Source organism: Euprymna scolopes, chromosome 25 (genome assembly GCF_053919585.1).
Source record: "Euprymna scolopes isolate OS-2025 chromosome 25, ASM5391958v1, whole genome shotgun sequence".
In the NCBI taxonomy this organism is placed as follows: domain Eukaryota; kingdom Metazoa; phylum Mollusca; class Cephalopoda; order Sepiida; family Sepiolidae; genus Euprymna; species Euprymna scolopes.
In genome coordinates, this window is record NC_136506.1 from 1,949,338 (window position 1) to 1,972,722 (window position 23,385).

The 23,385-nt window shown below is 33.9% G+C and overlaps 1 protein-coding gene across 1 annotated transcript in view; it reads left to right on the top strand.

Moving 5' to 3' along the window:
- Positions 1-14,315: 14,315 nt before the first annotated feature.
- Positions 14,316-23,385, top strand: part of LOC145247138 (dnaJ homolog subfamily B member 13-like) — a 36,219-nt gene continuing 27,149 nt past the window's right edge. Inside the window, exon 1 of the mRNA XM_080108782.1 lies at positions 14,316-14,340. Coding sequence (XP_079964908.1) covers positions 14,316-14,340 — 25 coding nt within the window. The remainder of the gene's footprint in view (positions 14,341-23,385) is intronic.

Consider the following 23,385-nt stretch of genomic DNA (forward strand, 5'->3'; position numbering starts at 1 on the left):
AACTGTTTAAACGTTGTCTTAAGGAGAATAGTTTCCCATCTCCCTGGAAAATCTCATCAGTATGCCCTGTATTTAAGAATTCAGGTGATCGCTCATCCCCCTCTCAGTACAGGCCAATAAGTCTCCTGTGCGTCATGAGTAAGTTGCTAGAATCTGTGTTAAATACAGAAGTAATCAAACATCTCAACAAAAATAACCTTCTTAGTGACACTCAATATGGTTTCCGTTCTGCTAGATCTACAGCAGATGTCCTTACAGTTATATCGCATAGGATTAGCAAATCTCTCGACGGTGGCAATCTTTCTAGGGCAATTGCTCTTGACATATCTAAAGCCTTTGATAGGGTATGGCATAAAGGTTTACTTCATAAGATCGCTAGCTTTGGTATAGCTGGAAAAGTCTTCTCAATTATTAAATCATTTCTTTCTGATAGGTTCATAAGAGTAGTAGTTGAGGGGCAAAAATCAGAAGCTCTCAGTATTAATGCCGGTGTCCCTCAGGGATCCATCCTGGGCCCAACTCTTTTCCTGATCTACATTAATGATCTTCCAAATCATATCCTTACATCATTTGTAGACATTTATGCTGACGACACTACCATTTATGGTACCACATCTAAGACAGTAAACGAGCAAGTACTCTCCAATTCTCTCTCCTCTGATCTTGAGCATGTAGTACAATGGGGAAAGGAGTGGCTGGTTACTTTTAATGCATCTAAAACCAAGCTTCTCTCTTTACATCATCAACATTTTAATCCACATTTGTCATCAATTGAAATGAATGGCTCTCGTCTTCAGGAGGCCTCAAGTTTTGACAAGCTTCTGGGCTTGACCATTACTCCTGATCTTAAATGGAACACGTATATCAAATCTGTTGCCAAGGCCGCTGGAAAAATGGTGGGATCTTTCTATCGATCCAGTAGATATCTCACTGCTGATGCTATTCTCTATCTATATAAGAGCCAGGTACGTCCAAGGATGGAATACTGTTGCCACATCTGGGCAGGAGCTGCTAGAAAGGACTTGTCCTGCCTTGATAGAGTTCAAAATAGACTTCGTAGCCTCGTAGGAGATGTCCTTTTCTCCTCCTTACAACCTCTATCTCACAGAAGAGATGTTGCGAGTTTGTCTCTGATGTATTGTTATTTTCATGGAAAGTGTTCAACTGAGCTTCAATCTAAAGTCCCCCCTCGCCAAACTTTCACAAGAAACACTCGTCTAGCTGTAAACACTATCAATAATTTCCCCCACTCTTTATCTGTGCCCAAACCTAAACATAGATTCCATGAACAAAGCTTCTTTCTTAGAACTGCACGCCTGTGGAATTGTCTTCCGTTTTCCTGCTTTCCGGCTGACTACAATATGGTTGTGTTCAAGTCTAAGGTAAATAAGTTCTTGATGAGCCGTTCCATATAAGTTATTAAATTTACCAAATTTTCATTACTAATGATTACTATATTGACCAACTTCTACTGTACACTCTTTAACCCTTATCCTTGAGTGGCCTCTGGGCCTTGATAATGTGGTGATGCCTTTGTAAAAAAAAAAAAAAAAAAAAGGGTTATTGCGTGTACAGTAATCAATGGGATACGTCATAGTAATCATTAGTAATGGAGATTTTATAAAGTGGATTACTTAAGGGAGCGGTTTATCAAGAATTTGCTTATGTTGGACTTTAAGACATCCAGGTTATAGTTAGGTGGGAAACAGGCAAACGGAAGAGAGTTCCACAGGCGTGCACTTTTAAGAAATAAACTTTGTTCATGAAATCTACGTTTTGGTTTTGGCACAGATAAAGAGTGCGGAAAATTATTGACAGCAATTTCAGCTAGAAGGGGGTTTTCGTGGAAGATTGGCGAGGGGGACCAGAGATTAGAGCTCGGACGAGGACTTGCCATGGAAATAACGATAAAACAACGACAGGCTCGCAACGCCTCTTCTGTGGAAGAGAGGTTGCAGGGAAGAGAAAAGGACATCCCCCACTAGGCTACGAAGTCTATTTTGTACTCTGTCAAGGCAGGATAGGCTGTTTTTAGCAGCTCCTGCCCAGATATGGCAGAAGTACTCAATCCTTAACTACTTGGCTTTTATGTAGATAGAGAATTGCACTAGCAGTAAGATATCTACTGGAGCGGTAGAAGGATCCCACCATTTTTCCAGCGACATTGGCAACAGGTTTTATGTACGTGTTCCATTTCAGATCAGGAGTAAAGGTCAATCCCAGAAGCCCCCAAGACGAGAGCCATCCATTTCAATTGATGCCAGATAGGGATCAGAGCGTTGATGATGTAAAGATAGAAGCTTGGTTTTAGATGCATTAAAAGTAATCAGCCACCTCTTCCCCCACTGTACCATGCGCTCAAGATCAGAAGAGAGAAAATCAGAGAGAACTTTGTCATTTATGGCCTTTGATGTGTTGCCATAGATGGTCGTGTCATCAGCATAGATGTCACCGAATGATTTAAGTATGTGTTTTGTGAGATCATTGATGTAGATCAGGAAGAGAGTTGGACCCAGGATTGACCCTTGCGGGACACCAACATTAATACTGTGGGCTTTTGATTTCTGCCCATCAACCACTTCTGTTATGAGCCTATCAGAGAGAAATGATCTAATAATCGAGAAAACATTTCTAGTTATACTTTTGCTGGAAATCTTTTGAAGTAAGCCTTTATGCCATACCTTATCAAAGGCTTTTGATATGCCAAGAGTATTAACTTCATTCACATTCATATATTGTTTTATTGCTATGTCTTACACGTGTTTTATTGGATGACATGAATATACCAAGCACATCAGAAGAGACTTACATTCGTTGTTCAGGAAAATGTAGTTTAAAATAAACTATATATTTCCCTGGGGAACTAATTTAAATCCGTGATGATTTGTTTGGTATATTCATGCCATCTAATCAAGCACTCGTCAAAAACAACATTAAAGCATGCAATGTAAATAAAATGAATACTTCTGACATTTGAATGTTTAATAAAATTACATATGCTATGAAAGTGTAAATCCATTTTTATTGAGCTTAAGAAATTTTGGTAATTTTGAATAGCTTTATTACATATAAGTGTATATTTGTTTACAAATGTGAAAAAAATATACTGATCATGTATATATTCAATAAAATTATAACAAGCTCGATTCTCCATTTTGGTTGCATTATGCTTTTTATTTGGCTGGGATTACTATATAAACATTAATATTATATATCGTTTGAGTTTACAGAGGCTTTTAGTTTGAAAACTTAATTATTACTCCTTAATTTTGTTTAAAATGTACTGAGATATATATATATACATATATATATATATATTTATATATATACATATATATATGTATACACACACATATATATACATATATATATATATATATATATGTGTGTGTATGTATACATAGACATAAAATAGAAAGGGTGAGTTAATTATAATTGTGAATTTATCAATCAAGTTTTCATAGAGGGAACATATCAATATCATAATAATATGTTTCCTCCTATAAAAACGATTGATAATTTCACAATTACAGGGTGACCCCCCCATAAAAAAACGTATATTACTTTTATGTGAGTAAATGAAGTAATTATATATATACATACATATATATATATATATATATATATATATATATATATATATAAAGGAAATGATATAAAACTATATATATTAATAAATATATATATAGAGATTTTTATCTATTTATTCAATAAGGGTATGCATCAATTAGGGGTGTAGGCTAAGTGTAAACTCTTTATACTATGGTATTTCGAAGCTTCTCATAATGAGAAGATGCTAAGAAACATGATGATATATAGCGATAGTTACATAAGGAGCGAAACGAAATACTGAGACTGCTTGGGGGAACTAAATTGATCTCTGTGATATGTGTGTGTGTGTTATAGAATGTAATAGACACGGTCTATATGAGCAAATCTCAGTAAAATATATTTAAAGGTGCTGTGCTCTGAGTATTGCAGTTATGATAAGCTCGATATGTGTAATTACCTAGAGCCATATAAATAGAAAGGTGAGAGATTAATACAGGGTAACCCCCCCCCCAAAAAAAAACAGAGGACATTCAATTTTTTTTTTTTTTTACATAGGCATCACCACATTATCAAGGCCCAGAGGCCACTCAAGGATAAGGGTTAAAGAGTGTACAGTAGAAATTGGACAATATAGTAATCATTAGTAATGAAAATTTGGTAAATTTGATAGCTTATATGGAACGGCTCATCAAGAACTTATTTGCGTTAGACTTGAACACAACCATATTCTAGTCAGCCGGAAAGCAGGAAAACGGAAGACAATTCCACAGGCGTGCAGTTCTAAGAAAGAAGCTTTGTTCATGGAATCTACGATTAGGTTTAGGCACAGATAAAGAGTGGGGGGAATTATTGATAGTGTTTACAGCTAGACGAGTGTTTCTTGTGAACGTTTGGCGAGGGGGGACCATAGATTGAAGCTCAGTCGAACACTTTCCATGAAAATAACGATACATCAGAGACAAACTCGCAACATCTCTTCTGTGAGATAGAGGTTGCAAGGAGGAGAAAAGAACATCTCCTACGAGGCTACGAAGTCTATTTTGAACTCTTTCAAGGCAGGACAAGTCCTTTCTAGCAGCACCTGCCCAGATGTGGCAACAGTATTCCATCCTTGGACGTACCTGGCTCTTATATAGATAGAGAATCGCATCAGCAGTGAGATATTTACCGGATCGATAGAAAGATCCCACCATTTTTCCAGCGGCCTTGGCAACAGATTTGATGTACGTGTTCCATTTAAGATCAGGAGTAATGGTCAAGCCCAGAAGCTTGTCAAAACTTGAGGCCTCCTGAAGACGAGAGCCATTCATTTCAATTGATGCCAAATGTGGATTAGAATGTTAATGATGTAAAGAGAGAAGCTTGGTTTTAAATGCATTAAAAGTAACTAGCCACTCCTTTCCCCATTGTACTACGTGCTCAAGATCAGAGGAGAGAGAATTGGAGAGAACTTGGTCGTTTACTGTCTTAGATGTGCTACCATAAATGGTAGTGTCGTCAGCATAAATGTCTACAAATGATGTAAGGATGTGATTTGGAAGATCATTAATGTAGATCAGGAAAAGAGTTGGGCCCAGGATGGACCCCTGAGGGACACCGAGATTAATACTGTGAGCTTCTGATTTTTGCCTCTCAACTACTACTCTTATGAACCTATCAGAAAGAAATGATTTAATAATTGAGAAGACATTTCCAGCTATACCATAGCTAGCGATCTTATGAAGTAAACCTTTATGCCACACTCTATCAAAGGCCTTAGATATGTCAAGAGCAATTGCCCTAGAAAGATTGCCATCGTCGAGAGATTTGCTAATCCTATGCGATATAACTGTAAGCACATCTGATGTAGATCTAGCAGAACGGAAACCGTATTGAGTGTCACTAAGAAGGTTATTTTTGTTGAGATGGTTGATTACTTCTGTATTTAACACAGATTCTAGCAACTTACTCATGACGCACAGGAGACTTATTGGCCTGTACTGAGAGGGGGATGAGCGATCACCTGAATTCTTAAATACAGGGCATACTGATGAGATTTTCCAGGGAGATGGGAAACTATTCTCCTTAAGACAACATTTAAACAGTTTTGTAAGTATGGGCGCTAGTTCAGGTTGAGGTTTTTTGAGTACTATAATTGGAATACCGTCAGGGCCAGTTGCTTTACTGGAATCAAGGTTTTTGATTAGCTTGGCAACATCACGTACAGATATACGTATATCACATAGCGTGTTTTCTGATACAGGAGGAAATATTGGGGGTTGGCGGCCTTGGTCACAAAGGGTAGAATTAGCTGCAAAGTTCTTGACAAAGAGTTTGGCTTTGTCTGATGCTGACAAGATTACCTCAGGTCCATTGATAATAGTTGGGATGGAGCACACGCTTCTGTTCAGGATTCTCTTTGCTATTTTCTGAGCATTTTACAGTCAACGGAGAAAAAAAGGCCAAAGACCCTTGTGTCTGAATGTGATGTTTTGAATATAATAAACTAGTTATGACCAAAGTTTCATTTCATTCGGACAAAACACTAAGAAACGGGACCTAATTAAAATAATAATAATAATAATAATAATAATAATAATAATAATAATAATAATAATAATAATAATAATAATAATAAACCAACCTGGACAAGAACACCTATACTAGAAATAAAAATACTAATAGCAAACAAGATAAATGCAACTGTAGACACCGCACACTTTGCCCACTTCAAAATAAATGTCTTACCAAAAGCGTAGTTTACCAGGCCACAATTATATTATATTTTAACACAAAGGCTACGTTGTGTACGAAAGTGTCGCAAAGAAACAAAGGACGAAATTCAAGTAAAGTTATTTTTATTTAAAAGAAAAATCATTTATTATCCGTTGTTTCATCACTATACCAATATTTTCGTATCCCTGCTTTTCCTCTCGGTGTTAATTAACATATTCTCAGTTCACAACTACAACCAGCTGTTATGTCTTCAGCTTGCCCAACGGCATACGGCCGTTCGACCATTTCATTAAAAGTTCAGAGGACTAACAAGTCACGCATTTAAAAAAAAATTCTGTCGCGCTAATACATACTTAAAAGTTCTGTCATGCCGCCATATGATTAAAAGTCTCTCTCGCGCCGGTACGTAATTAAAAAAAACACTATCCTGCTGACACGCGATCCAAAACTACTATCTCTGCCTCATGCTTTTTCCTCTCGATTTATTTTCTCGTTCCTCCTCCGCTATGACGTCACCTCGCGCCACGGTTTGGCCATTTGCATACGTACAATGCCGCTGCTGCGACATAAATGTGAGTGACCTTTTTTTCCTTGTTTACCGCTCTCCTGTTATCTTTCTCGACCTTGCTAGTTCTCTTTATTTTACTTCTATATTTTTTCTTCTTGTATTACGAGATGCATCTTCAGGTGTCTATGACACGCCTTGGCCATTTGCCAGTCTGTCACGCTTCGGTATAAAATAGTATGTTCATCGCTGTCCCCCTCCAAAAAACACATCTTGTTTCATGATTTCTCCAAATGTGTAGTTCTGTTAAGATTAAAGTCATTTTCGTAGATCGACTAAGATCGAAATTAACATTCTTGATAATAGTGTTTGGACGATTAATCGTAATCGGAAAAATCGGAACATTTTGGAATATGGGGATTGGGATATTACGCGTCTATTTTTCGATGCCGCAAACGATTCTTTTAATTGTCATTTTTGTTTAAAACTAAACTCTTGATTGCTGGCATTAATGAAAAATAATAAATATACATAGCTTTTTTTTAATACTGTGTTCCAATGTATTTATTTAATCGTTAGCTGTGCCTTACGCAGGAGTCTCATCTGCTGAATATACTTCGTACACCCATTCATGCATATAGAGATGTTAAATGGTCACACACATGCGATCATGCTTTGATCAAAGATTTCCTCATGACCTAATGTGATACATTGTCGAATTATACGTTCTTTATTTGAACAAGAGCATTTATGCCCGACTTCTGCATTTCTTATCCGACACTAAAATCTGAATTCATGATATTTTTATGGAGGAAAAAAAGGCAAAATATACGGTAATAAATCCACGTAATGCAGATAAATAAATCGTGTTTGTTCGTTTTTTTATCTTCTCGTAATAGCTGCTTCTATTTGCTAAATGGTTTTCTCTACATTTTTCCTGCTTATTCAACTTGACTAGAACTGATCATTTATAGAAATGCACAAATGTACTTATACTTACATAGATAAATTCACTCGTACGCGTATATATATATATATATATATATATATATATATATATATATATATATATATATATATATATATATATATATATATATATATATATAAACGGGCCCAAACTCTATAATTAATAAAGTGTACATAGGGCCAGTTTTTTTGGGTCACCCTGTATATAGGTGTATATATATATATATATATATATATATATATATATATATATATATATATATATATATATATATATATATATATATTCGAAACTCTACGGATTAAGGAGTTTCACCACCATTTGTGTTTCCTTTCCGAAAAATAAATGTGTTGAACTCTTGCCAAAGTGTTTCTCAATATAATTTATTAACTTACGTACTTGCTAGTGAATGCAATTCCACGACCTATATATAACTAAGTTTTTTTTTTGATAAATAGAAAAAGGCTTTTTAATATGAATAGCAATATACAATAAACCTCAAATTTTTAGAAGTATATCTATATATCTATAAAAGTGAAATTGTGTGTGTGTGTACATTTATCTACCAAACTACTCTATAAACATCCAGTCTACAGACACGAGATTTTACATAAGTGATATTAAGATTTGGGAAAATCTTTTTAATTCGTTTTCGGTCAGAAATTTGGCTATAAAGTGGTCAAAGTCCAACTATTTGACCTATGAAAACTCTACCAAACTCCTCCACTAGTTTTGTGTCTAAACACTTGAAATTTTAGATAAAAGTTACTTGCACATGGACCAAACTTTTTAATTTGATTTGAGCACAAAACAATAAATGTTAAGGGATTTGACCTCCGCGATCTCTACCAAATTACTCAGCCAATGTTTGGTCTAAACATTTGAAATTTTACATCAAGTGTATTCAGACATAGGGCAAGCATTTTAATCGGTTTTTGGCAGAAAATTTGAGATGCCAAGAGGTCAAAGTCCAAAAGGTTTGATCTTTGCTGTCTCTAGCAAACTATTCAGCCAAGTTTTTGGTCTAAACATTTGAAATTTTACATAACAGGTCTCAGACGTGCAGCAACCTTTTTATACGCTTTTGGGCAAAATTTGGCTGCCAAGAGGTCAAAGTTGAAAGAATTGACCTTTGCAGGCCCTACCAAACTCCTTCGCCAATTTTGGCTCTAAATACTTGTAGGTTACCTGAACATGAGTCAAACTACTTAATAATATATATATATATATATATATATATATATATATATATATATATATATATGCACATAAAGGTATGAACAGTCCATAGGACCCGAACAAAGCCGGGATAAACTGCTACTGTATATATATATATATATATATATATATATATATATATTTATAGCGCTATGACAGGGTAGAAAGCTTAAGTAATTTGTAATTGTATGCTTGTATTTATAGCGCTCGCGCCAAGGATTGAACTTTCAACTTATAATAGAATTTCACGTAGACCTTAAAACTTATATCACTTACATCACAGACCAGCTAAAACATGAAAACAAATATAAAAGAAAAACTTGAATGTCATCGCTGAACCCCGGGCAACGCCGGGTAAGTGTAACTACTTAAAGGATTCATTGTAGACGATTTGCCGAACGCAAGTTGCTTTTTTTTCTATAATTTTGATTAAATTTCTGGTTCATCGATTTTCGAAAAGTTTCTGATACGTAATTTCGAACACTCTATTTGAATTTTTTTTTTTTTTACACAGTGATCACCACTTATCAAGGCCCGGAAGCCACTCAGGGATAAGGGTTATTGCAAGTACATCACGTTAGTGAGACGAACTACTACTGTGTATATATATATATATATATATATATATATATATATATATATATATGAACACATGATTAATAAAACATGTTAAAAGACATCTTGCAAAAGAGTTAAAAACATATTTAATTTTAAAAAAGGAAGCACAAGATAAGTGGATAGTCCTTAATCCGCGTAGTTTCGAAGAAATACTCTCCTTCTCATCAGAGGGCAGGAATAGGCAAAATGCGGGATCGGATTTTGCATGTAAAAATATTTAGTGAAACTACAAGTAAGTCACATATATTACTTGGTTAAAAAAAGGGTGAGGTAAGGGGAATAGGAGGTAAAAGAAAAATGATAAAAAAATTTCACATGAATGGATAGTCCGGTGAAGGGTAAAAAATCCAAGAATGGTAAAATCCAAACACGGTCGAATTAAAAACTTCCAATCCAACAGGTAAGTTCGAAATGGTCCAAAATGATCCAAAAGGCAGAATTCCTTGGAAAAAATAACAAATGGAATGAGTTCCAAATCATTAAAAGAAAAGTTTAAAAGTTTAAATGTGTACAGAAAAAGCACTGGAGAGAATATTTAAAACACGTCTGCCAAGGCCGGAGGAATCAAATTAACTCTTTAATATTTATAATATATTTTAAGTTTACCATTTTGATTACCTTGGTAAACTTATTGTAATTTATATATATATATATATATATATATATATATATATATATATATATATATATATATATATATATATATATATACACATACAACATACATACGTCTATTTGAGACGATTTCAACATGGCCTCGCTAATTTTATAGAACACGGTGCTATTTCATCAATCTCTCAATCTTCCTAGAAAAACTAATAGAGATAGTCAAAGTAAGAATTCGTATTTGGAAAAAAAGTCTAAGACCATTTGTCGTTTTTTTTTTGAATAACTTCATTTCCTGAACTTTTTCTACCGCTGACAAGGCTCTGACCAGGATATCCGGCTTTTGCAATATTGACCGAATCGTTGACGCTTCAACAAACCGCCTGATTAATATTAGAATGTAAATCATTACTTAGCTACGTTTTGAGATACATCCGCGCATATCTATTCAAGGCTCTATTTCTTCTATGTATTTCGGTATGTCCGTCCGCGCGCATGCCCGTCTATCTGTTACATTTCAAAATTAAAATGATGTGGTTTTGGTCCGTCCGTCGCTTTTACATTTTTCACTTTTAGAGTTTCATTCAAGGCTCTATTCGTTGGTATATCTGCCCGCACGCATGATGTTTGGTCCCTCCCTTAAGTATTCGATTTTCATTGTATAACAGGCATTTCTATTCAAGTCTCTATTCGTTGGTATGTCTGTCCTAGAGAATATTCGTCAATCTGTTATATTTAAAAATTAAAATGACGTTGTGTTGGTCTCATCTGTCGCTTTTACATTTTTAGCTTTTAGATTTACATTGTATGACACGCGTCTTTTAGATTTTCATTGCATAACACGCATCTCTATTCACATTTTATGAATGTGAATAGAGATGCGTGTTATACAATGAAAATTCATTCGTATGTCTGTCTGCGAAAATTTCCGTTCATTTATTATATTTCAAAATTAAAATGACGTGGTGTTTGTCCATGCGTCGCTTTTTCATTTTTAATTTTTAAATTTTCATAGTATAACATGCAATTTTGAACCGAGCCAATGCGAGATGGGCTGCATTTGGGAATACTAGATGATGTATTAAAGTAAACATTATATATAATACCTCAGAGAGAGAGAGAGAGAGAGAGAGAGAGAAAGAGAGAGAGAGAGAGAGAGAGAGTAATCCTCTTACTTTGCACAGTTCTAGGTCACCCTTGCGCAAGGTGTAGTACTTGTTAGCCTCCTTCTGAGATTCTGGAGAGTTATCGTACAAGTGGTCGATGGAGTTGCTCTATCATGGTGAAGACAAAACATCTAGGAAAGATGGAATCAATAAAAAATAAACCGGATAAAGGGAGCTCGTCACCCTGTACGATAATCTTCTAATTCCAATGATGGTGTCGACAACAAAATATCCGCTTCCATTTTGTTATGAGTCAGCACGGAAGTAGTAAGTCTCAAAAAGCTGTCATAATGTAACGTGATCGTTACATGTTCATATAGACTCACGCATTGCATGCAGACAGTCGCAAAGGAACAAAAAAAAAAAACGGAAAGAAATTCAACTCAGTTTTTTCAGTTAAAATAAAAAGCCTTTATGATATTTCCAACAATGCATTGCATCTTGTTTAAAAGAGTTCATTTTGTCTTAGTTACGAAAACCCTGCCGTCTCGACACGGGATTACAAGTCTATAGCCGTCACGGACCACGCGTTCATCTTACGCCGGTATGCGATTATTTCTGGTTCTTGCATCGTGATGCACTTTCCCCTTTTTTCTTTTTCTTCTCTTCTCCGGCTGTGACGTCACATCGCGCACGGGTTGGTCATTTGCATATGTGTCTTTTCCTTAATACTAGTGCACAAGTACATGTATTTGTGACTTTAATGCCCACCACACTAATTGGCTTGGATTCTCTTCTTACACAGACGCAGCTGGTAGCATAACACATCGCTTCTCTATATTTCATTCCCTTTCCCAAATGGTTACGTTTCCGACACGATTCCTAGATCAGCAAGATCAACATGCTTCACTTCGATATGTTTTTAACCACAGTTCCCGATGATTGTGTAACGAATGCCCATAGACCACTCGGGAATGCTGATCTCGCTGTGATAATGGTAGAAATCGCCATAAATTCTCAACTACAAAACTGAAGAGCTTTGCTTAAAACGACAAGGTTTATAAGAAGGCTGACTGGAAAGCCATCGGAGATCTCATCAGAGATGCCCCATGGGGAAGTATCTTTTCTCTTCCCGCTGAACAGCACGCAAACAAGACCACTGAATAGTTCAAAACAGACATTGAAGCACATGTTCTCATGCGGAAATTCTATAGCAAACCCTACTCTCTCCCAAAGGTTTACTTCTACTTGTACAGCTGTCATTGCTTAAAGGTATCATGCATACTGCAGATTTAACCGACATAAGTCCTGTATAAATAGACAAAAGTTTATAGAAGCTAGAAGTAATTGTAAGAAAGAAATAGCAACAGCTAATAGAGAATACCAGAAAACGCATCGAAGCACAGAAATTACATATGATTTCTGGAAAGTCTACAACAATGTAGGAAATGATGGGCAGTCAACTATTCTACCACTATCCAACAATCATGAGATTGCTTGGACAACAGCCGAGAAGGCTAACATGTTTTCCGATCTGATGAGGTGGATCTCTAAATTGAGATTCTACTGAAACATGTATAATAATGTACAATAATATATATATATATATATATATATATATATATATATATATATATATATATATAACGAAAAAATAAAATGTAGAAATAAAATAAATTGAGAGCTGTCCAACAACGAAAAGTACACCTTCGACATCAGGGGTATGATTTTAGCTGTTTCTGACATGTAAAGATTGTGATTTTTTTTTTTTTTTTACATAGGCATCACCACATTATCAAGGCCAAGAGGCCACTCAAGGATAAGGGTTAAAGAGTGTACAGTAGAAATTGGACAATATAGTAATCATTAGTAATGAAAATTTGGTAAATTTGATAACTTATATGGAACGGCTCATCAAGAACTTATTTACGTTAGACTTGAAGACAACCATATTGTAGTCAGCCGGAAAGCAGGAAAACGGAAGACAATTCCACAGGCGTGCAGTTCTAAGAAAGAAGCTTTGTTTGATGGAAGATGTCTTTTCTTCATAGAATTGTCTGACGAGTTTTATAAATTTTAAAATATAGTGATAACATATTTTTACTGTTTATTGAAGATTGCTAACAAAACAGATCTGTAACATATACTTTTATCAGAAAATAATACTACGTGTTTTCAAAAAGTGTGAATTGAACTTTAAAACACACACACACATACGCACACACACACACACACACACACACACACACACACACACACACACACACGCACACACACGCACACACACACACACACACACACACACACACATATATATATATGCTCTAAATATCATTGAGTATCAGGCACATGTATTACCTTTGAAATTGTACTATTTATATTAAATTATTGTCTATACTGCTATACCTGAAAAATCATTACTCTTGGAATATTTACAAGAAAACAATAAAATATATACATATATCTATATTAATCTATATATATTTATCTATCTATTCATCTATCTATTTATCTATCTATCTATCTTTATATATAAATATGGGTATGTATATATGCATATATATGTCTATAAAATTTGCAATTGAAGTACGTGTTTCTTGAAAATAATTGAAAATACGAAAAATTGTCTGCGAAAATTAGACCTAATTGAAACATTGATTTCCTTTCACTCTTCATTGTCAAAAGTCAAGATCACCGACCAGTTTCAACACTTTCACACCTTTTAAAAGCTTATATGTTCACACGTACTTTTGAATACCAGACTAAGGGTTGCACAGAAACTAATAAATAAAACAGTGTGTCATTATTTCATGTCTTATTATTTTGTATTTTACTGGACGTTGAGTCCACATATACACACAAATACACCCCCTCTCTCTCTCTTCACACACCCACACACAAATCCGTATTCCCGTCTCTTTGTTTGTTTGTTCACAATGACGTCATAGCATATATGTTATGTATGATATAATAGCAGATTACGTCATGTATGATGTCACGTATTACGTTATCTATGAGGACAAAAATGAAAGATTCTCTGGGCAACACAGGTAAGCCTGCTACTATATATATATATATATATATATATATATATATATATGGATTCATTACTCATTTAAGAAGAATTTTATTATGCTAAGCATTCGTCCAGTAATACCATGGGATTTTATTTTCATGAGAAGACAATCATGTCATACCCTGCCAAAAGCCTTAGATATATCTAGGGCTACTGCCCCCTCCCCTTCCAGTGCATGGTATGAACTTTCAGAGATTACAGTTAGAATATCTGCAGTAGAACAGGCTTGCCTAAATCCACATTGGTGATCAGACAGAAGTTTAGCAACTGTAACGTGGTGGACCAGAGCTTGATTAATTAAAGACTCAAATATTTTGGCGAAAAGACGGAGGATGCTTATTGGGTGATAATTTGATGGACCAGTTCTTTCGCCTGAGTTTTTGTAAACTGGTACCACAGAAGCAGTTTTCCAGCATCTATGAAAGCAAGATTCGTTAAAGCATTTGTTAAAAAGTTTAGAGAGAATTGGAGCAACCTCAGCGGAAGATTTTTAATAGCACAGCCGGGATGAGATCAGATCCACATGCTTTTGAGGTGTCTAGGTTTTTATGATACCATGTACTTGAGAAGGGGTGATTTTCAGATCATCTGGTGGGGTTTCTGTCCGCAGAGGGAACTCAGGGAGAAAAGGGCTTGGTGGGTCCAAGGTAGAGTTTGAGGCAAACTGATGGGGAGAAAATGAAGGTATAAAACTATATAGTAATATATATATATATATATATATATATATATATATATATATATATATATATATATATATATATATATTAGAGAGAGAGAGAGAGAGAGAGAGAGAGAGAGAGAGAGAGAGAGAGAGAGAGAGAGAGAGATTTATTCATGTATTCAATTAGGGGTATACATCAATTCCGGGTATTGGGTAACTGGGAACTCTTGATACCATGGTATTTCGAGGCCTAATGCTTTACCGCGAGGTAGAATACCAGGTTGTAAAACTGGCGCGGCCTATCCTTCTCTCGAGAGTAGATGGGACTCTCTTAAGCCGTGGTAGTCACCCCATATAGTGATGGCGTCACGATAAAAATACCGTTGATAGCCCTGGTGAAGAATCAAGCATTCAGCTACCAACAAAATATTGTACATTAGTCTGACTCTCATCGATACCTGCAGTTACACGGAAACACAGGAAAACCAGCCCGCAGTGTCTTAATATACAATATTACGTCTAGACCTGCCTTCATCTCTGTTAGCAAATTTTTCATTTCTATAAATTATCTGCTGAACGTTCATTGATTATTTTCCATAAATAAAATGAATTTCTCGTATCGCTTTGCTTTCAAAAATTGCATTTTTAAATCATAAAGCATCATATGTTTTCAATATTTACCAAATACTATCATGTTGTAAGACTTCGAGCCGCGGAATTGAAATTGATTTTTCTTTACCATATTGGCAGCGTTAATTAAAGCCCAGCGGCCATTCATGGTAGAAAGGGTTAATTGGTAACATGATCTGAGAAATTAGACAAGCTCATTTGTTTTAGAGGGCGGATTGTCATGAAATTGTTAACGGTGGACTTGAAATTGATCATGTTATAGTCAGCTGAGAAGCAGATCTGTGGTATTGTGCTCCACAGACAAGCAGTTCTAGGAAAGAAATCTGCTTATGGAATTTTCGCTTAGTTTTACGCACAGATAGAGAATAAAGGAAATCGTTGATAGTTGTTGTAGCTAGTTGAGTGTTTGTCGATGATGCCTTGCAGGAGGAAACCACAGATTAAAGCTCAATTAGGCATTTGCGTTGAAAATTACGATAGAGCAGGAAGACGCTCGCATCGTGACTTCTGTGAGAAAGACGTAGCAGAGAGAAAGGACATCACCCCCAAATTTTCAAAGTCGGTTTTATACCCTGTTGAGACAGGAAAGTAGTTCTTCAGATGTGACAAGAATAATTCATCGTAGAACTTATTTGTCTCTTATGCAGACAGAGGATTGCATCGAAAATGATATATCTATGGGATCAGTTAAAATGAATTCTTCCAATAAAATAAAATTTAATAAAATTAAATACATCAAGATGAATAAATATATATCTCTTTTGGGGAGACATGTATGAATAAAGGCTGAAGAGAGTCCGATGTAGGCCAATAATTAGAGTTCATTTTGTTTGGATGTGATCCCGACGGTATCAATGTGTTCTAACCTTATGTACCACGTATATCTATCTTTAAAAAGTTAGGTATGTTTATATATTTGTGTCTACATGATTCAATAGGAAATTAATTAGCGAATCGTTGTGATATTTTGAAACACGATTGCTAAGCGAGAGAAGTACAAATGTAGCTTATATTTTGTTTAATTTAGTTTTAAGCAAAACTACTACTACTACTACTACTACTACTGATAATAATAATAACTAATAGTAACTAATAAGTATTATAGCAATAATACTAATAACAATAACAAATAATAATAATAATAACAACAGTTAATAAGATATAACAATAACTATAATAATAATAATAATAATAATAATAATAATAATGATAATATCTAGTAATAGTAAATAATAGTAATAAACAATAATAATAATAATAACTAATAATAATAATAACTAATCATAATAACTAATAATATTAACTAATAGTAATAATAACTATTACTACTACTGGTCCTGAATATGACCTTAAAATATATCCGATGGTGAGGCCCCAGCTTGCAGGCTTTGGGGAGTGTGGAGCCACCCTTTAAATGCCATTTCTCCCAGGTCTACTCTGTAGGTCTTCAAAATCACTAGTTTCGGCATTAAATAACCTGAAAAGGGTTGATATGCCGTAAAACAAACAAATAGAACAGAACTACTACTACTACTACTACTACTACTACTACTATCTAATAATAACTAATATTAATAGCAATTAATTATAACTAATAATAATAATGGCTTATAATAATAACTAATTGTAAGAATAACTAATAATACCTAATAATAATTAATAAGTGCAAATATCCATAACTACTGCTGCTGCTACTACTACTACTACTACTACTACTACTACTACTACTACGAATAATAATAATAATAATAATAATAATAATAATAATAATAATAATAATACGTTTGATTTGATTCAAAGGCCATGCAATCAATGGCTCAATATTGAGTTATTTTTTTAATGTTCTCTAATTCGTAATTAGTTTCAAGCGCTGGGTTCAATTTTAAAACCGTGTTAATGAAATGAGTAAAAAGCGATTAAAATGCAACGAGATTTGATACACGGATTTCAGTTATATTCTTGCAATATGAAACATGAAATTGCAGACATCGTTTGGATGAAATGATTTGATGAAAATGCCCCTAAAACAATCTAATGATTTAATCACTTGTAAAAATAATTAGCCTTTTTTACCTTTTGGGAAACCCAAGCATGTAATTGACAACACGAACTTTGGCAGACGCATACACACATGTGCTTTTAATTGTCTCCCTATTTTCTTCTCTCTCCTCAATCATTCTGTCATTTCTTTCTCTCTCTATCTCTCTTTCTCTGTCTCTCTCTACCTGCCTACCACACACTTTATTTCTTCATATCTCTTCCTTTCTCATGCTCTTTCTCGATGTCTCCCTCTCCCTCTCCTTCTCTCTCTATCTCTCTGTTTCTCTGTCTATCTCTACCTGCCTACCACACACTTCTTCATATCTCTTCCTTGCTCCTGTTCTCTACCCCCTTTCTCGCTCTCTCTCTCTCTTACTCTCTCTCTCTATATATATATATATGTAAATATATATATATATATGTAAATATATATATATATATATATATATATATATATATATATAAAACTAGTAATTAGTAAAAACCTTTTTTTTTCTGTAAGGTCTGCCGAGGCTGTTGGATTGTAAACATGGTCCAATATCCGAAACATATGTAACCAAACAGATAAAACGGCAATATATATATATATATATATATATATATATATATATATATATATATATATATATATATATATATATATATATATATAATTTAAAATGGTCAGAAAGCCAAAACAATGCCATTTTCTTTTAGTAAATAAACGTAATGTTTATTTAAAAACAAATTTACGGTTTACAAAGAAACCATCTTCAGGTAATAAATTGTTTTTTTTTTGTTTTTCTTCATCGCCACGTCCTGATGTTTTATTTTACGGTAGCATGTCTCTGATGTAATGAGGACTTCTGCGTTTTTTTAAAATCTAAATCCAATGAAGAAAAAAACAAACAAATAAAAACACTTTAATACATGAAGACGGTTTCTTTGTAAAATTTTTATTTGAATAAACATTACTTTTATTTACTAAAAAAATAGTATTCTGATGGCTTTCTTTACATTTAAGAATTTTTAACTTTCAAATGTTTTCAACGAGGCAAATTCACATGATTTATACACACACATACACACATATATATACATATGATAAATGAAATCTGGCAAAGATACAATCTTTAAGTAAACCAATTTTTCAAGATAGTTAAAGCTCTACACAGTTAAAAGGAGCAATAAATATACTTTAAAGATGAGTAATAAAAGTTACATAAAAACTTTATTATATCAGACGATCACAAAAAGTTGAAAAGGCGAAAAGGACATCATTGAATCAAGGCATTTCGATCCCAAATGATTTCATCAGAAGAGGAGAAAAGTCATCGTTATACAAAAAAAAAAAGATCAGCTTAAAGGTAATTCACTTTAGAAATAAAAAGCATAAAAGATATATAAGTATATATCAGTAGGAAAATCAAATAAAAAATGGTGATTAGAGAAAAAAAGGAGAGTTTGAAAAGAAAAACGAGTGAGTGAGGCAGATGAAAACAAAATACACACAAATATATAGAAATTTCTAAGATTTTGCAAATAAGTCTGTAAAATATCAGTCTCGAAATTAAAGAAGATAATCCAAAACATAAAAAGCTGATGATAAGAATCTGAATTTAAATTCGAAAAACTTCTGCATGTTAGCCATTCACCCGTTAAATTTGGATCTGCATGCATGTCAAATTATCAGTGTTTAAAGCATGCAAAATATGAAAGTTTTTACACACCAGAAAGCTTAATGTATTAGTGTTGTGGTTGCAAGGTTGAACAATAATTAGTAAGGAAATACAATGAAGACGCAAACAACAAGATAACGCAATAATAAGTGTATTAAAGAAAAGGTATATTTACAATATGTACAAATGACGGTGTCGAGTCAGAGAGTCTTGGTGGGAGGACATGTACGCTCTTCTGCGTCACTTCTGGTGGCATTTGAGTAAGACACCCAAGGCCAACCTAGGCTTACCATTTATAGTGTTATGTTATTCGCATATGCAAATAAGTGGTTGCCACCACAACAATTAGATTCAGCAAAACATGGCCCCATAAGATCATTTGAATAAAAAATTAGATAGTTTGATTTCATATATTCACCTTACATTGATCCGAAATATGGTCTTAATACAAAAATAAAACTTATCAAAAAAGAAAAAAAGCCTTATCCAAGCTATCGAACACAAAAGTCTCAGGGCAGAAAAGTTTATAGGCCATACTAGAACATACAAAAACTCAGCCGTAGCGGAGTCGGAAAAAAGATCTAGATAAAAGAAATGTAACAATTTATAATAAAAAAGGCGTACGAAAAGATTAAATAGGAAGAGAAAAGAAAGTGTAAGAAAGAGAGAAAAGATTGAAGACCCAAAAAAAGTTTACAATTCATTGACATACTTAATTTTGAATGGCATAATACAGCGGCGAGGTTAAATATAACAAAAGGCATGGACTTGTGGATGTTTTTTTCTTGACTACTCAAAGTAATACCTTATCGTCGAACTCGGGATAATGTCAGTAAAAGAAATATATGATGCAAAAAGATAATATATAGTATAGTCACACAAAAACAAAACTAGCATCTATAAGAAACACACTAACATTTGATAACAGCAGTCAAGCGTAATGTACGGCAAGAATGTTATCATATGCTGAAAATAGAGGAAAATGAAAACTTAGGGACTAAAAATATTCAAAAGTTGTTTAAAATTATCTTATTGCCGGATCGGATATAAAAATGGTTATAAGAGGGTATGAATGCATATTATAAGCTGGAGCCACAGCAATAGCAGAACGGATATATAAATTCTATCAACTCTGAATTTCTGAGGCAGCCTTAATATCTTCTAAAGATAATTAATTATTAATCTCAAAAACGAAATAATCTCCCATTGTAATCATAGGAGAAAATTAAATCACGCCAAAATACTCAGTCTCAACAGATAAACCACCACCATCCTGGCCCTTAACGAATAAAGATTAAAATTAAGATATAGTGCTATTAACTTTATCTGTAGAGTCCTTATTCCAATTTTGATTACGTAAGTATTTTGATAACAATTTCTACAATTTAAGACTTAAGTTTAAGGCACCATAAGAAATAATTGAAATTGAGAGAATCTGTATTAGTAATGCCTCTGGATCACATTTAAAGCCTATATGAACTAGTTGGATTTTCAAATGGTATTTTGCGTGCATATTATGCCTCCTAAATGTTCCAAAGGAACTTTAAATTGTGACAAACTTACTGCAATGCGAGGAATCAAAATGCTTCTGATTGGCCTTCATGTAACGTCGAAGGAACAAACAAAGGAAAGAAATTAAAATCCATCTCGACATTTTTTAAAAGTGAAAATAAAATGCATTTATTCGTGGTTCTCAAAAACAACGCATTTCATTATATTTCCAAAGATTTTGTACACACCTGTGCTTTTTAAAAGTTTCTCCTCACCACCCCGCCTTTGTATTCACACGCCCATCTTGCCTAGGCCACTTTGCTTCTCTCTTTAGCCACGTGGTGTATTTTTTCTCCTTTTCTTGTGACGCAAGCTCGCGCACAGGTGCTAATTTGTATAGTGCTTTAACGACTGCTGCCGCTAATATTTTCTAGCACAGGCCTATAAGCGCTGTTAAATCCACCCTCAGTTTACCTTTTTATGTGTCAAACTAAATTGATCTAAATATTGTCTATACTAACTACACATACGTCTAGCAATTGCCTTTCAAAATATAGCGCACATTTGAACCTCTTTCGCCAAACAACTATATTCCAACATATCATAATGATCTGTAAATTATTTTAAGATTAAATTCTGTACATAAAAATCTATAGATATATGCAATAGCTAACTTTAGGACAAAGGAAGAATCACATAAACAAAGCATTTCTACTGTTTAATGCATTAAAATGTGATAATTGTAACGATTTAGAAACCAGTTCAACTGCAGATCTTTAAATAAACATATTTATTTATGCAAATACTAATTGATAAGTTTTACAAGCAAATATAAACAATATATATATTTTTTTACGCGCACGTTGTGACAGTGATAGTCTTCTGTTCTTGTCAGAGAGAGGTAGTTTATACCGAATCCACTTGTTTATTGCTATGCTCTGCTCTTAGGAGTTATGAGTACTTTCACATGTTAAATGCATTAGAATTTGAATATTATAACGACTAGTTAAAATGCAGACTCTTCCTTCTATAAATAAACTTATTTATTAAGCAAAATCTTATTATATATAATATATTTATTAAGTTATATATTTATTTTTTATAGATAAACCTATTTATCGAGTTAAATCCTAATGTTCGACCCATATAAAAGTCTTCGTTATAAAAATACCTACAATCCTTTTTTTTTAAATTTTGCGTGGCATGTTGTCAGTATACTGGCCATAAAAAACAAAACAAACAAATAGCCGCTAAGAGCAAAAGATTTCGGCTAATCAACACGGCACATAGGTGTTAAACTTTTCGTCATGACCGTAAAAAGTCTAAATATACATAGAAATTATTGTTCGAAAAAAACAAACAATAACAGAAACAATAATAATAAATTCATTTCTGATGTACGTTTCTTCACAAAGAAGTAAGAGAATGCTTTCCAAAATACTATGTCCACGAAATGATGAGAGTTTAATCAAGTGTGCTTCTGTGAATGATTATATACGTAACGGAGTGCGCATGAGCACGTGGTAAATATCAGTAAGAGCTGTAGTATAGTTGGCTTGCGAAAATATTAGCAGCAGTAGCCGAACAAGTACATATGCGAATTAGGAAGTGGCGCGCGTTTTCGTGGTAAGAAAAAGAAAAAAGGACAGCATGCGGTTGGAGAGAAGCAAAGCTGGCGTTGAAAGAGATAGACGTGTAAATTCGAAGGCAAAAAAAGATTGGCTAATGCCAACGTGAGATCAGAGGAGAGAAAAAAATGCGAGTTGGGTGATATGGACGTGTGGCTCCATGGTGGTGACGAAAGAGTCTTAAACTGGTGTCAAGACGGTAGGGCGTTGTTAATCTAAAGGCAGAAGATATAATAATAATAAAAAAAAGAAGCAGGCATTGTTTGGAAACTAATCGTAATAAATGCCTTTTGCTAAAACAGAAACACCTCCAGCCGTATATGTATCAATACACATATAAAACCCAAATTTATAAGAGTATAGATAAAAATATTATAAATTCAAATTAGATTTTTTCTCTGTATATTACTAATATAGTTTTTGATCTCCTCTATTAATCTACTTTGATTAGTTTTATATAATTACACACAGATATATTTTTAGACACGTCTGGTTGAAAACGACAGTGTTATTCCTTTTTCAGATCTTTTTGAATAGCTTTTCGATTCGCCCCCAACCATCCCTCACTCACCTTCATAGCCAATTATATATATATATATATATATATATATATATATATATATATATATATATATATATATATATACAGCCTCCAAGGAAAAGAAACAGAAAAGACAACAACAATTGCTCCTTACGATAATCGGATGCATCAATAGAAAGCGCTTGAGAAAAATATGTCCAAACAACTTTTGGGCGCCATTCTATATAATATGCCTGCCGGAATTAAAAAGATCGCTCGGCAACCCTTGCATCATAATTAAACGCGCAGGCAATATTACAGGGGGTATCCATCGTCTGTTAACATTGAACGATGCTATGAACGAGGTTTCCTCAATATCTTTCTAGTT